This window comes from Pistacia vera, unplaced genomic scaffold, assembly GCF_008641045.1.
Source record: "Pistacia vera cultivar Batoury unplaced genomic scaffold, PisVer_v2 Contig173, whole genome shotgun sequence".
Classification (NCBI taxonomy): Eukaryota; Viridiplantae; Streptophyta; class Magnoliopsida; order Sapindales; family Anacardiaceae; genus Pistacia; species Pistacia vera.
Genome location: NW_022195823.1, coordinates 623,179 through 634,994, shown reverse-complemented (window position 1 = coordinate 634,994; position 11,816 = coordinate 623,179). Strand labels below are relative to the sequence as shown.

At 39.4% G+C, this 11,816-nt stretch overlaps 1 protein-coding gene and 1 pseudogene across 1 annotated transcript; one reads left to right on the top strand and one right to left on the bottom strand.

Annotated features, from left to right (window-relative positions):
- Positions 1–6,550: 6,550 nt before the first annotated feature.
- LOC116125882 lies at positions 6,551–9,635 on the top strand (annotated as a pseudogene).
- A 1,007-nt stretch (positions 9,636–10,642) lies between these two features.
- On the bottom strand, positions 10,643–11,392 carry LOC116125881 (secreted RxLR effector protein 161-like). The gene has a single exon (XM_031411595.1). It carries the CDS (start codon positions 11,390–11,392, stop codon positions 10,643–10,645), a length of 750 nt encoding a protein of 249 aa, XP_031267455.1.
- Positions 11,393–11,816: the final 424 nt, after the last annotated feature.

The following is an 11,816-nucleotide window of genomic DNA, read 5'->3' as shown; positions in this document are numbered from 1 at the left end:
ATGATCTGAATGTCCTGAAAAAGTTTGTAAACATGGGTGGACGATTATGGATGTGTTGACCTTAATGGCCTCTTGAAAGTAACGACTGGTTATGGAAAAAGTGGTATGTGTCTTCATCTAACTGCATTTTTTTGTTTTGGATGTTTACTTGCAAGGACGAAAAAGAAAATGATATTCTTTTATTACTAAAGCCTAATATTAGTCCAGTGAAACAGTAACATATTAAAAGCTTAGTGCTATCTAGTACTGGTTATCTCATATTTTAGTTGTGTACTATAATTTCAAGGATGCAGACATTGGTTGATGGAAAATTCTTAGTCACTCATTACTTTGTAGCTTTGGGTTTTATTTGTCAAGCTAAAATGGAAAAGCATTTGACTTCTGAATTTAACCATCTCTGGGAACAATCTTTAGATTTTGCTTCTTGTGGATAATTTGATTGATCATGGAAAGTTAAATGTTACAATCGTTAATTGTATCAAAGGAAAAATTTTAGAATGCTGAAAACATAGAGATTCAGTGTTGGAGTTTTTTTAACTGCACAAAACAAGCTAGAGTATTGTTTAATCTGGGCATTTGCTTTTTTTGAAACCCACAACATGTATAAAAAAGTTAAAAAAAAAAAAAGAGTACTGGATTTGTAAATGCTTGGAATTTTTATTTTTTAAGGAAAAAAAGAACTTACAAATACAAATAAGCCCCCGGTACCCTATTGTGTGCGAGATTTGATTCCAAGGTCTCTTTTACAACCCATAGAGTATCAACCTGCTAAACTAACTTAATTTTTTACTAGAATTGCTGTTGGAAGTTGTTTTATGATGTTTGAGAAACTGGGAAGTCACAAGTTTTTACTAATAAATTGTCAGATATTGATAATACATCTTGCTTGGAAGTTCAATGGTTGATTGCAAATTGTTCTTGCTATTTGCAGAGATTCTTTTTTTGTTCTTTGCTCATGAATGTTGCGTGGTTAAGTTCCTGAATTATTATGTCAAGCGTGTTAGTCCTTTCAGTGAGAAATTGAGGTTTTGGTGATATAAAGTTACTTTAATGAGTTTTCTTTTAAATTTTCTTTTGTGATGCTTCTGTGTAAGTCTAGCTAGTGAAAAACGTAAAAAGCTTTTTGATGTGAAAAACTTTTTTGCGAAAATTGTAAATCTTGGAAGTTTTTACCTTCTTATACCAATGCTAGTAGCAAATAATTTCAAGCTAAAAAAATACAAATATAATTTTGACAATCCCAATTTTTATTATAATTTATGATGTTGAAAATATCAACTTTTTTTTTTTTGCATCCTTGAAGTCTTGGTAGTACTGAAAAGTGGTAGCATCTTTTTGTTTGGATGTAGACGAGCTATTCCCTGATTGCAAAACCACAATTTGTTTTTTAAAGTTGATATAGTTCTCTTTTTGGAAGAGGGCATCTTTGGGGCTGTGTGTTTTAGACTAGTGCATCTTTGAATGATTCATGCATTATTGCAAACTAATGTTGAAATGTAATAAAACAGGAACTACCTAGCCTGTTATATTTTCCTGTTTTCTGGTTTTCTTCTTTTTGCTTTGTTTTCGATGGAAAATATGAGGAAGAGTCTAGGAGAAAGTCAAATCCTGTGCACGTACCAGTAATATCCATCTGTAATGTTTTTGCTGTAAATTGATGTTTGCAAAGCCATGATTGTCCCTCTCATTTGCAGCTGTCAATTCAAACAAATGTTTTGTCTTTCCAAGATTCATCAGCATCAGTGCAAGTTTAGAAGGAAACTTCTGTAGTTGGAATGCAAAATGGAGGAAATCCACAAGCAGAAGCTATCTTTTACCATTCTTAGGTTGTTTGGAAAAAACAATATCTTGGAACTAGTTTAAAATTTTATTTTACTTTCTTTCTAAAGGAAAAAGCATATTTTGTTTTATGCTTTTGACTAAGGATATAGCTAGATGCATTATATTTTACTATGTTCTAATTTTATGTTGTATATGTTTTCTTAATAGTGTGTCCAACTTTGAAACACAATGATCGAATGACATATTGTTGCGAACCCACCCAGATTTCTCAATCACTCACACATACAATAGCTCGTAACCGAAACAAACAGCAGTTTATAGCAACCTCTAGAGTTCCAAAATAACAGAAGAGAGGTATTTCATTGATAATTCAATTTACACCACTCTAGATCATCTCTCAAATAAAGAACTACTGGATTTAATTAACTACACTGAAAATAAGAGAAACCAAGCTAAAACATAATAGAACCGATATGCTGGACTTCGAGGGCCAGCTAGCTCCCCTTTTCCTCGCTTCTTTCTCGATGCCTATTTACCCTTCTGCTGCTCCTTTTATTCATTTCTTCTACTAACAGAATTTACCCTTCCTCCAGTAATCTTTCGCCACCTGTCCCACTACCTTCAATTCACACTTTAGTTGCTTCTTTTAATATTATTGATCCCCTGGTGCTCCTTCCCACGCTTCTTGTACACCCGCACTTCGCGTGTTGTATCACTACCCTCACGAAGAGAGCCACCTTGTCCTCAGGTGGAATGAAGGAAATTGCAGTTTCAGGGTGTCATTTCTTCCAAGTGTTCTCATGGTGGGGTAACCCCGTCCACTTAACAAGAACCTCCCTTTCCCCATTGATTAACCTGCGGAGCTTAAGCACTTCCTCTGGTTCAACAACAAGACCAAATCCTCATTCAGTGAATCCGGAAGAGGCTGATATGTGTGATGGAAATTGACCTTTTTGAGTTGAGACACATGAATACTATGGATACGGGCAGTTTCTAGTAGTCTACCTGTAGCGGCTGAACCAATTTTCTCAAGGACTGGTAGGGGCCATAAAACTAGGACTTAGCTTTTCATTACTGCGGCAAGCTAAGATTTCAGACGGTAAGGCTGTAGCTTCGTAGGCAGATTCACCCACTTCAAACTGGACATCCCTTCTCTTTGCATTGGCAGAAGTTGTCATGCGGTTTTGACGTTGTGCAGGTTTCCCTTAAGCTCAGAAAATGCTGTTGCGGGTCTGCATTTGTTGATTAACTTCATCCACCGAGAGTTATGGTCTGTGTATTTCAGCAATGCTGGAGGATCTCGTCCATATAATGCTTTAAAGGGCTCATGCCGTGGAGCTGCTATATGTAGTGTTGAACCAAATTCTGCCCACGGAATCCAGTGAGGCCACTGCCGAGGCGATTTCCCACAAAACAGCAGAGATAAGTTTCTAAACACCTATTAACAACCTCCGTTTGCAATGATAAGCCGACTCATATGAAGTTTAGTTCCAGCCTGCTTGAACATTCTCCCCAAAATGGCTCATAAACACCCGATCGCAATCCCAACAATCGTTCGTGGAAACCCATGAAGCTTAACTATATCTTTAATGAAGGCTGCTGCCACTTCCTTTGCTGTAAAAGGGTGTTTGAGTGTGAGGAATGACTGTATTTAGTGAGTCTGTCGACCACCACCAGATAGTATCCACATTGTGCACTTTTGGGAGTCCCACTATAAAGTCCATGAATGCTTCCCAACCTAAACGGGAATAGGGAGAGGTTGTAATAATCCGGCTGGCCGCAGTGCTTCATATTTATTCTGTTGACACACACTGCAGGAGTTCACATACGTCTGGATATCCCTCTTCTTCCATCCCAATAAAACACATTCATCAGCCTTTTGTAAGTTCTGAAAAATCCAGAGTGACCTCCATCGGGGATGAGTGGAATTCATGCAAAAGTTTTTGATGGGGGCCTTGTTTCGGAACAACCAACTTGTTATGATACATAAGGTGTCTACCATTAGCTTGAAAGGAGGATGGCAATGAGGGTCACCATAAGTTGCTGGTGTAGCTACCGCAACTTGTCATCTTTTTGGATGGTCCTTCCAATTCCTCCAACCCTCCGAAAAACCCATTGGGATGGCGTTAATTTCCACACTCTCTGGCCGCCTGGATAAGGCATCAACCGCTTTGTTCCTGGCCCGGTTGTACTGATTTCAAACTGTAACCCAGCAGTTTTAACACCCATTTCTGTTGGTCTTCATTCAGCAACCTCTGTTCAGTAAGGAAATGAAGGCTTTCTGATCAGTTCTGATAAGGAAGCGTCGCCTAACAAATAATGTCTCCACTTCTGTACTGCTAATACAATAGCCATCAATCTCTTTCATAAACTGATTTGAGTTTCGAATGGCTGACATCCTTTACTAAGAAATGCAAGGGGCCTACCTTCCTGCATTAAGACAGCTCCCAACCCACATCCTGATGCGTCCGTTTCAATAACAACTGTTTAGAGAAATCCGGCATTCGTAGCACTGTACGACACTGTCAGGGCAGATTTTAGAGCTTCAAATGCGGCCTGCGGTTGCTCACCCCAAATGAAGGCATCATTTTTTAACATTGTAGTCGGGAAGTGCATTTTACCGTACCCTTGACAAACCGTCTGTAGTATCCGGTCAGTCCAAGGAACCCTCTGAGTGTTTTAATATCTTTCGGGCGGGCCAGTCGACGATACTCTCAATTTAGAGGGATCCACAGCCATCCGTTTGCTGAAATAACATGGCCCAAATTCAATTGGGGTTGCCCGAAGGAACATTTTTTTCAGTTGGCCACTATTGGTGTTCCTGTAGCTTCTGAAATGTAGAACTGAGGTGCTGCATGTGGTCTTCCATTGACTTGCTGTACACAAGAATATCATCAAAAAAAACCAAGAATAATTCCGAAGGTAAGACCTGAATACCTCGTTCATCAAAGCTTGATGTGGATGGGCGTTGGTCAATCCGAAAGGCATAACAAGGAATTCGTAATGCCCTTCATGAGTGCGGAAAGCCGTCTGTGCGTGTCTTCAACGCACTCGATTTGATGGTAACCAGACTTTAAGTCCGCTTGGAAAATACCTCAGCCCCCTCAAGTTCATCGAACAGTTCATCAATGGCCGGAATGGGAAATCGTTCGGGAATGGTCAATTATTAAGTGCCCTATAGTCTACACAAAACCCCAACCACCATCTTTTTTCTTAACCACAACACTGGACGGGAAAAAGGACTAATACTAGCCTTAATAATTCCTGAGGCAACATCTCCCCAATGATTTTCTCAATTTCGTTTTTTCTGGTAAAACGGATATCTATAAGGCCTAAGTTTTGGGGGTTGGGCATCTGCAGTACCTAATTGCATGGTCTTGGGGGTCTGCTAGGGCCAAATCCGTAGAGGCTCAAATACGGATCTGAAAGTTTCCAACATCGGAAACAGCGTGCTACTGACATTGACCTCTTCGTCTGACTGTTTTTGCAGCTGCCCAAATTCAACCATGTATCCATTTCCCTCACTTCTCAACGTTCGGATCATGGCTTTCAGAAACCATTGTTTTGCTAAGTGCAGGATCCCCTACAATTGTCCCCGTTTCCTCACCCAATTTAATTTCTCACCTGCTCCTCCAATTCATTGTAGTTTCCCTAATTTCAAGCAAGCCATGCCTAACACTACATCTGCACTGCTCATTTCAAAGGAAAAAAATCTTAGTTATTTGTACCCTCTGGACTTCCAAACATACTGCTTACACTCTCCCTCACATCGGACTTATATCCATCACCAACTCTCACTCCAACGCATGTTCTTTCTACAACCATACCCAGCTCAACCACTCTCGGCTAATGAAATTGTGGGAAGCCCCACTGTCAATCAAGATAATAACCTCCTAACCCATATAGTGCCCTTCAACTTCATCGTTTTTGGCCATTGATTCCCACAACCGAGCTAAGGGAATTTCAACATTACCTTGGTTTTGTTCTGTCGTCGTTCTTCACTGGTTTCCATTCCCCTGGATCCAATTCTTCTTCTTCCTCATCAACAAGATTACTTGAAATTGCTTCTCCACACTTATGGCCAAAGAAATACTTCCCATCACACTTGAAACACAACCCTTTTTCTTTTTTCCTCTGTATTTCGGCCTCCGTCATTTTTCGAAAGGGAAATTCCCGTCGCGGTGGATGGTTTATGTCGAAGGATCTGAAGTTTGTAGAGGTGTATTCACGAGGAGAGGAATTCATGGATGAACCCACGACGTCACCCTCTGCTTTTCTTCGCCCAGGATTTGAGAAATTGGAGTAAATTCGAGAAAGAATTTGAGAAGGAGTTCGATTTTAGGGATTCAGTCAAATTTGGGGCTTATAATTGAATCTCCGGGTCGGGTGTTGGATATCGGGTTAAAAACTCCTAGATCCCAAATGGTTTGACCCGACATTTAATCCTGGCCCATTCCACCTATGGCTCTTGCTGGACCTGTCTTAAGTTCTTCTAAAGCCCAGTTACGTTCCTCTACTCTGTGGGCTTTTTCTATTGTTTGAGAAGAGAAATGGGCTGGATCAACCTTAGCTCAGCCTGAATTTCTGCCTTTAACATTCAGAAACGCAGCGTTCGGATCTCTTCCTTCTCTTCCACCACAAAGCACTACAGCTTCGAATCTTCTTCTATAATCAGCGACTGTACTGTTTTGCTTCAGGGCCATTAGAGTTTCATAAGGGTTACTCTCTTGAGATCCGCTGAATCTCTGAATTAAAGCGAGTTTAAACGATGGCCAGAGGTTACAGGTGCTCTGACTTCCATCCATTGATACCAGTTATGGCTTCCCCTTCCATGCACACTGCCGCAGCTGTTAGTTTACCATCACAGGAATCCATTCAGAGAAAAATACCTTTCATTCTAAAGATCCACCCGTAGGATCTTCACCCATGAAAATGGGTATTCCAGTTTCTTCCTCCCAACTCACTTTGACTTTGTCCCAAACTCCCTGATCCACTTACTCTGTTTTGATTCTCCCCTTCCTGATTTCTCACGTTTCTAGATGAATTTTGTTCCCACGCCCAGCTTCTTCTTCATCCTTTCTCCTCATCCAACTCTGTATCTCTACAAGCATTCACAATTGTCCCCATATCCACGCCCAATTTCGTTACCTCCCGTTCCACACTTTTCAAGCCTAGATTCCATTCTGTTGCACCATAAACCCACACACACACCTGCTCTGATACCAATTGATAGGAACCCACTCCAATAACTCCCAATTTGGGCTGGGCCATGGGTCTTTTCATGGGCTTAGGTAGAACTCTCCTTGGAAACCGGCTTGCAAGGGAGGGTGCCCAAGCCTTTTAACCTCATGCCCACCCTTTTCCCTTTCAATGTGAGATCCTAACATTCCATCACGCTTCCGCAATCGCGTCTACGTCGGCCCTCTTATACCCCCTCGACCTCTTTACCCCTTGGGTGACTACGCGGATCCCCTTTCCCTCGGGCCTCCATGCCCTTTCTCGGGGTAGCACCCAGGCCCAGGTCAGCCTGCCACGGGCAGCCTGCCACGCGTGCGCTGCCACATAGGTGCATGATCATGCTCTGATACCAATTTGTTGCGAACCCACCTAGATTTCTCAATCACTCACACATACAAGCTCGTACCCGAAACAACAGCAGTTTATAGCAACCTCTAGAGTTCCAAAATAACAGAAGAGAGGTATTTCATTGATAATTCGTTTACACCACTCTAGATCTCTCTCAAATAAAGAACTACTGGATTTAATAACTACACTGAAAATAAGAGAAACCACTAAACATAAAGAACTGATATGTTGGACTTCGAGGGCCAGCTACCTCCCCTTTTCCTCACTTCTTTCTCGATGCCTATTTACCCTTCTGCTGCTCCTTTTATTCATTTCTTCTACTAATAGATTTACCTTCCTCCAGTAATCTTTGCCACCTGTCCCACTACCTTCAATTCACATTTTAGTGCTTCTTTAGTATATTGATCCCCTGGTGCTCCTTCCCACGCTTCTTGTACACCCGCACTTCGCGTGTTGTATCACATATGCTTTGCTCTATTTTACATCTTGCAGAGACTTCAAGATGATCTACAAATCCTAGGCCTGAAAATCAGCTGCATGAGGACCACATAAAACTTTTGAAGTCCTAAAGCAACAATTAGATGACTCTATAGTTGAATCACAAGGTTATTTTCTTTTAATCCAGTACATGAATCATGTACATCAACTCCATCTGAAATTTGCAGAGAAAATGTCAAGGCAAATAGTTCGTGATAAACCCTGCAATCTAGCAGCTAGAGCAAATGGGTGGTGCCCAGATTCATAAGATAGATTCGACAATTTGGATAGGGTTTTGGTTGACGTACTATAACCATTGTATTGTATACCGTGTAGCTCTCTATTGTAACTTTTACTTTAGCCACTAGATCAAGCCTTGTCTCCTAGGAATGGTTGTTAGTGATAAAAAAAAGATTCTTGAAATGGCACCCTTAAATGTAACTACACATCATGTAATTTTTTATTGAAAATCTAGATGGTAAACCTAGTCACACAGCTTATGCATCAAAAAGGGAAGGAAAAGGATTCTGGACTTCAGGTGAAATCTGTTTACTTGAAGAAATCTTTCATTTACTTCAAATTTTGAAGTATTTTGAGGTTTTGACTTCTTTTAGTTTTGTATGACACACTTTGATCTTGTTTTCGTATTTGTGTTTTTTTTTCTTATAAGCTTTCTATCAGTATTCTTGGCAAGTATTATTCTTCAAGTGGACCTAAGACTGAGAATGAGGACCATTTCAACCTTCAAAGTGAGGAGGAAACAACAGGGCAGATTCTCCAGCATGAAAAATCTGCTGCAGGTGTTTTTTGTAAGCTGAAAACACGTCATGGCTCTCAGGCATCACATCTTCAACCAACCAAGGATGTTCTTGGTATTGTTGCTTCACTTGGCAAAGTTGTGGATGAAAATCTTAGCAGGTTGATTGATCATGTATTCTATCTTTTTCTTCATCTTTCTCTGGTGATGTTGTGCTTTTTGTATTGGCTTGTTTCTGGTTGCTTTTTCTTGTTTATAATTAACTGATTTTGTTGTTTCCCATCAATAAGGACCTTTTTAAGTTTTCCAATGGCCAAGCATTTGTTGTATTTCATGATTTTCTGCAGACAAATATATAATCCATTGAATTTGTTGCCTGTAGATTCATCCTTAAAGCTTGCACGCTGTTGTAGTGTTGTTTGCTCCTGAATGGTGAGTGAGGTTACGTTGTACATTGTTGCAGAGACGGTTAATGGTTAGAATTCATGTTTAATTTCTAGCTTTTGTATTTTCAGCAAGTGTGACAAAGCTAAATGTTTTCACTAATACCCCATGCTTCACATTTTTTTTCATCTTATTTGGGGTGTAGGCTTTTCTCTGAGTACTTAGGAATGGACACTATGTTTGCAATTGTTTGCAAGACTTACGAAGGTTTTAAGGCTCTAGAAAAAGAGGGCTGCATTATTAAAAGTTCTAGTCTTCATGGGCTTGGTGCTTCAATTGGGAGGACTATACATGACCAGTTTCTGATCATATGTCTTGAAAATTTGAGACATCAATTCGACTTCTGCTTTCCTTAATTATATAGACTTGTATCTGCAGACATTCTAATTTTTTTTCTTTCTCCAAACCTTTTGTCGGTGAGTTTGTAGCTGATGATCCACAAAGGAGGCTTGATATTCTAAGGCCTAATGGGAAGTCTCCACCTGGCTTTCTTGGCTTCGCGGTGAATATGATTGATGTGGAAAGCAAAAACAAGCCAATTTCATTAGCCTCTGTCCGGAGAATTACCATTCAACTTGTCCGGCTTTGAAAGCGATCACAACAAAGCAATGATCCAGTTTTAGCTAAAGATCAAGATTGAAAAGAGGTATGTTCTCAACAAAAAATTACCTTCAATTTTGTTCAATTTGAAAGATTATTAGCAATTACAGATGACACGATGAAGGCAGACCTCTCTGTTAATTATTTTTATTCACCCTTCTTTACTTGAATTGAAAAGCTTGTTACGCTAACATGGGGGAATTTATATTAATCTGAGTTGGTTTTTTTGGTTGAATAATTTAGTTCAAATCACATTAAGCTGATCTAAATGCATAAGAGTGACACAGAATTTGATATTGTTAAGATTCAAGCCTAATAATCAATCTCCAATATCAATGAATCACACAGCCAAAACAATCCACACAATAACACAATCAAGAACAAACACAAGGTTTTTACCATGGTTCACCTATCCAAGATTGGATAGACTACATCCACATTAAGCTCCAGAATATTTGGGGCTCACTGCACTAATTAATCAAGAACTTACAATTACAAGAACAAAGATCGATCAATCTTTCAGTCAATCATAACCAAAACTCACTTTGTAACTCCTAATCTAGAGAAACTCTTCCTAGTATCTCTAATCTTTGAGAGAACAAACAACCCTCACAGAATGACTAAGAACTAATCACTCACTCACTGAAGCTACACTGATTTTTGGACTGAAAACTGGAAAAATTTGAGAGCACTTTGTTTTTCACGAAAAAGAGAAGAAGACTAATTTGTTACTGCACTTTTTGGGGCTGCTTGTAATGTTGACTTGAAGTGTAAATCTCAGCCATTGGATCAATGTTGCCATCAACGATCAGCATTCTCCCAAGCATGTTAAAACGACGGTGCACAACTCATTCATTTTAAGCACATGCGACAGCGTTTTAGCGACTTCACTTCAACAATCTCCACCTTGAAGCCCTTAAACACTACCATCAGTTCCAGAATCTCATTAGTGTAGCTAACCCACTACATATTCCTTCATAGCTCAGTTACTGATACCTATTTTATAAACAACAAGTCCAAGTAATGCTTGAACTTGGCAGTAGTAACAACTTTGGTACCTAAATCTGTCGGATTGTCTTCAGTCGCCACCTTTTTCAGATTAATCACTCCCCGTGCTACCAAGTCTCTAAAAAAATGGAATCGAACATCCACATGCTTGGTCCTCTCATGGTAGACAAGATTTTTACTCAAGTGTATTGCACTTTGGCTATCATAATATATTGTCACTACACCATCCATTAGTTCTACTTCTGACATAATTCCTCGAAGCCACAAAGCTTCCTTAAACACATCTGCCACTGCTATATATTCTGCCTCAGTTGTGGATAGTGCTACAATTGGTTGTAGCTGAGACTTCCAACTCACACAATTTCCACCAAAAGTGAAGAAATAAGAGGTAGTTGACTTCCTAGTATCCCTGTCTCCTGCAAAATCAGAATCTACATACCCCACAAGATCAAGTGCATTACCTCTCTTACAATATTCCAAACCAACATGTGATGTACTATTGATATACCTCAACAACCATTTTAATGCATACCAATGTTCAGTTCCAGGATTAGAAATAAACCTACTAAGCAGAGAAATAGCAAATGACATGTCTGGTTTAGTACTAATCATAGCATACATAACTGAACTTATTGCATTAGAATAAGGTACATTTTCCATTTTAACCAACTCAGAATCAGACTTGGGGCTTTGAGATTTACTTAACATAAAGTGATTGGCTAAAGGCATAGATACCATTTTTGAGCCAGACATCCCATATTTAGCAACCAATTTCTACAAGTATGACTGCTGCTAAATTTTAAGTTCACAACCAACTCTATTTCTATTTATTGCCATTCCTAGTATTTTCTTAGGAACTCCTAAGTCCTTCATATCAAATTCAGAACCGAGTTTTTGTTTTAAATTGTAATGACTCTCTCTCTACCTAGTATACTCGTAAAATAAACAGTAAAACTCATTATATATAAATATTACAAAAATATACATGTAGATGAGTATAAAATAATGGGCCCAATTTTTCTTTATATATACAAAACTATACATAGTGTAAATAAATTTCTCAAGAAGCTCGACATTGTTGCCCGACCCTTCGGCATCTTGACATTCCAAGCGACCGCATCTCATCTACTACCTGCAAAAACATTGAAAGCACTAATTGCTC